The 4,340-nt window shown below is 49.7% G+C and overlaps 1 protein-coding gene across 1 annotated transcript; it reads left to right on the forward strand.

The window, feature by feature from the left end:
- Positions 1-6: 6 nt before the first annotated feature.
- Positions 7-4,339, forward strand: LOC104615192 (THO complex subunit 4). The gene is made up of 5 exons (XM_010295651.1): positions 7-68; positions 2,505-2,652; positions 2,755-2,818; positions 2,985-3,165; positions 4,057-4,339. Exons 2-5 carry the CDS (start codon positions 2,622-2,624, stop codon positions 4,069-4,071), a joined length of 291 nt encoding a protein of 96 aa, XP_010293953.1. The 5' UTR covers positions 7-68; positions 2,505-2,621; the 3' UTR covers positions 4,072-4,339.
- The last annotated feature ends 1 nt before the right edge of the window (position 4,340 follows it).

The following is a 4,340-nucleotide window of genomic DNA, read 5'->3' on the forward strand; positions in this document are numbered from 1 at the left end:
GCGTGGAGACCGGTGGGAAGCTGCTCGTCTCGAACCTGGACTTCGGCGTTTCAGATGCAGACATTCAGGTAGGGAGCTCAGGAGCAGTCCTGTTGGGTGTGCAGGGGGTGTTCACAGGGGGTTTAATTCATAGTGTCCGGGTTGGGTGCACTGGGCACCTGTGGGAGCTCTGCAGGGCCAGCTCCTATCTGCGCCCAGGACAGAAGATCCCCACGTGAGTTAGGTCTGTGTCGGTGACAGGCTGTGTGCCGCAAGTGTCTGTCCTGCAGTGGTTCTGGTGGTCTCAAGGGGGCTGCAATTCAGAAGAGCTGCCGCCTTCTGCAGGGCGGTAGCTAATCGCATTGTGAATGGCTCTGCCACAGTGCACATGTAGGAAAATGCTGCTGTTTGTCTGAATCCATCTGTGACCAGAGAATTTAGCGTAAACTGTGTAAACTCTTAAGGTCTGTGTAACTGCTGAAATTCCATAATCGTACTGCATGTACATTTGCGTGCCTGTTTTTATGGGAGCTGTTTGCACAGCTTTGCTAAAGTCATGTTCTGTTGAGTGTCGAGGTGTTCCCACGGATGCATCCATCAATGTAACCAGGAAGACTTATTGGTGAGGGAGAGCACGCTCCCCTACGCTGCAGCGTCTATGGTACCTGGTGTGTTAAATCTTCTAGCCGAGTTACCTGTTGGGGTGTATCCCTTGTTACAGCCGTGCCATGGGTAAGAACCTGCTGGATTCTTTCAGTTGGGTGTATGGTGCGATCTGTCTCTGGCTGCATGGGTCAGGAGGGGTTGAGTCATGGTGCTCCCACCCAACTGTGAGGGCATGGTCACAAGTGGTTTGTGAATTGTGCGGAAATAAACATTTTCAAATACCAGGAGCGTCCCTAATGAGGGCTCTGCTGGCTCAGTTGTGCTGCAAAGCGCTTCCTTTTAAATTGGCTTCTGGTCCTCGCGTCCTTACTAGACAAAACCAAACAACTACTTTTATGCTTTCTTCATCAGTTAATTCATTCCAGTTATTCCACATGCTGGTCTGGCTGTGCCTGGGGAATTGGAAGTGAGCTTTTTCAGGTCACCTAGTTACTGGGTAATGCACTTAAAAACACCTCTTTTCATCGTGTAAGTTCAGATTTGGTTTAAATAAGTTTCTTGTTTGTTTTAGCTAAGTCCCGATATGTAAAACGTGGCTCTGTGAAGTCACCTCAGTTTAATCAGCTCCTCTGCTTTGTGTGGCAGTTGAGATTCGTCTGTTCTGCCACTGGCTTGGGCTGAGGTGTGGATGAACTTCCACCTGTAGTTTATTTAGCAGCAAAGCTGACTTAATGGCTTTGCGCCTATTTGTTACTGCCCATCCCATAAAATTATGCTGCCTCAGATGTGGTGATTGTTGTCTTTGTCTATGCTAATTGCATCATTAATGTGGTACAGTGTAGCTCGGGTGGTGTATTGGCTGGAAGGAACCTCGAATGTGTGTTGCTCTCAGAGGAGCTGTGCAGTGTCACTCCCTGAGCATTCGCTACTGCTCGAGAGGAACCCATGTTCTTTGCTGTGCAAAGAGAAGCTGGCTCTGGAGAAGTAGCTGAGCACTGCCTCACCTGTGTTGCGCTCTGTTCCAGAAAGCTTCTGTTGAGTGCTCTGGTGAATGAGTACAAGGGAGGAGCTGGCCTGCAGCCCTGCCTAAGTGCTGCTTTCTTAGGAAGTGGAAGAACATGTATAGTGTTCCGTCAGATGCTTGGGCAGTAACTCACAGAGACAGCTGCGTGGTGGTGAGGCTTTGCAGCAGATACGTAGAAGGCGGCCTGTTGCTTTGGGCACCTGGCAGCTCTGGTGTAGACATTGAGCTTTTGAGGCATGGGGTATAGCAGAAACTCACAAAAGTGACATGTCCTTGTTGACTTGCTGAATGTAGCACCTGTGAAACAAAATTGGTGGCTCCAGTGCTGCCTCTTTGTTTCCATCCTTTGTGACAGCAAATGATATATTTCAGTAGAGGACTTTCCTAATCTCAATTTTTGGGGTATATTGTTAACGGGCTGTGTTTTTTAAATTGCACCTGGTCTAGTAAAGTTTTAAGTAAAAAAAAAAAAAAAAAAAGTCGAGTATAATGAAACTGTGATCATCTCATGAATTCCTGCATTCATACAGGTCATTCTTCCTCTGTGAAATGGATCAGGGTCTGGATTATTTTTAAACAGTCACCCCATTCACTCAGCCTCAACAAAAAGCAGTTTCCCTTTAGTCTGCTTCACTGGCTATAGATATGCACGCTGCAAGTGGTGAATATGAAGTCCTGCTTGGTTTTGCCACCTGTGGCAACTTTCTGAAATCCTTCTGATGGGCTTGTGCTCCCCTCTTTCACCAGTGCTTTTTCCGAGTTGTCCGTGATGTTTTGAAAAGCACCTATGATCGCTGAGAGCAGTTGTGTATGGGGAACTGCCAGGGCTGTCTCTTGGCTGTGCACTGCTTGCAGCACTGATGGACGTGTATGCTCATCTCCCCCTCTTTCTCAGGAACTCTTTGCAGAGTTTGGGACCTTGAAGAAGGCAGCTGTGCACTATGACAGATCTGGCCGCAGTCTAGGGACAGCGGACGTGCATTTTGAAAGGAAGGCAGATGCTCTGAAAGCGATGAAGCAGTACAACGGAGTCCCCTTGGACGGTGAGTCTGCGTGGCTGTCTCCATAGCGTATTTCACTGGCTGGCTGGAGCAGCCCGCGTGCCCGTGTCCCGCACACAGGCTCATGGACTGCTCTTCCTCCAGGGCGCCCCATGAACATTCAGCTGGTCACGTCACAGATTGACACACAGAGGAGACCAGCACAGAGGTGAGGTGCTGTACGGCTGCGGGAGTGGCTGTGCCTGGTCAGTGCGGGGTGGGAATGGCCCCTCTCCGTGTCAGAAGCATGGATCCGTCTCCCATTTGGCAAACTTCTGCATGCCTGTTTGGGTTAACTGGAATGCACTAAAACAGTTGCTTTTTAAAAATCACAGTGTAAACAGAGGTGGCATGACCAGAAACCGTGGTGGTTCAGGAGGATTTGGTGGTGGTGGAGGCAACAGGCGAGGTACTCGTGGTGGGAACAGAGGGAGAGGCAGAGGAGCTGGAAGAACTTCCAAACAGCAGCTCTCCGCAGAAGAACTAGATGCACAGCTGGATGCTTACAATGCCAGGGTAAGTGCTGTGTGGGTGCTGTCCATAGGTTCCCTGGCAGCATCTCGTTCTGGGAAGCATGGGCAGCCCAGAGCTGACGGGAAAGAGAAAGCTGTTTTCCAGGTCATTGGACTAAAGCAGTCTCCCTCTAAAGCTGAGCAGTGCCTTGGTCCAGTAGTTGACTTTAGTTTCCAGAACGCTTTGTCAGCTGCTGTTACTGATAGCCAAGCAATGGGCCCTTGTAGGGCAGGCTCTTCCATAGCTGGAACAGACGTGATGCACAATAGCTGTGTAACAAAACCCAGAGATAGTGGGCTGCAGAAATGAAAAACAGAAAGAAAAAAACATGTGAAATAACTACATGGGATGCTGACAGAAGAAAGGTCAGTGATGCTGATGGCAGATAGGAGTCTGTAACACACGGAGCCATGCATGTTGTTTGCTTCCCTCAGAATTAGCTTGGATATCTGTGCCGCAGCCAGGTTAAAATCTTGATAGAGAACTGAGGTCAAGTGTGCACGTGATGACGATGGAGTCAGTGTTGTAGGAATGTTATAAGACCGAGGCAATAGGATGGAAGAAGTCAGATGAGCAGAATTACAGAAAAAACTGGCATGGGAACGTCTGGTGTTTTAGGAACGGTCTTTGGCATTGGGGATGTGTAAATAGCGTTATTTTGCAAAGACTTGGCTGGGGGAGGGGCAGTTTGCCATCATGCCTTGATGCGCTGCGGTGGACACTCCCAGGCTGGCACCTGAACCACCTGGGGTTTGAACCCGTGTGTCCCTGTCCAGCAGTGGCGGGGCCTTGCGGGGCTTCACTGGGGCCGGACTGCCTCTGGAGGGGTGGGCCAGGTTCTGTGGGATGTTGCGGGGCACGTGGTGACGGCTCCTCTCTTCTGCTCTCTTCCAGATGGACACCAGCTAAAGCGGTGGGCGGCGGGCACAGGGAAGGACTCCAATCTCGCTCCACGCTCCCCAGTGGGGGCTGCGGCTGTGGCTACTAATACTGAGGATGGGATTTGTTTTACTTTTACGTTCTGGGATAGGTTTTAAACTCCTGTAAAGGTTTTTTTTAATTCTGAAGCAGACCTGTTTTTGTACCGAGTTATTTTTGGGATAAATTTTACTGGTTGCCTGTTGGGCCGAGGTGGCTTTTTCACCTTTGCCGTAATAAAATAGAACCGTGTCTAGAGC

Source organism: Phaethon lepturus, unplaced genomic scaffold, assembly GCF_000687285.1.
Source record: "Phaethon lepturus isolate BGI_N335 unplaced genomic scaffold, ASM68728v1 C13967180, whole genome shotgun sequence".
Classification (NCBI taxonomy): Eukaryota; Metazoa; Chordata; class Aves; order Phaethontiformes; family Phaethontidae; genus Phaethon; species Phaethon lepturus.

Bases quoted from the DNA above. Each gene is read 5' to 3' on its own strand.
- LOC104615192 (XM_010295651.1), top strand. From the start codon at position 2,622: ATGAAGCAGTACAACGGAGTCCCCTTGGACG. The intron at 2,653-2,754 runs GTGAGTCTGCGT...CTCTTCCTCCAG, and splicing joins CAACGGAGTCCCCTTGGACG to GGCGCCCCATGAACATTCAG. The intron at 2,819-2,984 runs GTGAGGTGCTGT...TAAAAATCACAG, and splicing joins CAGAGGAGACCAGCACAGAG to TGTAAACAGAGGTGGCATGA.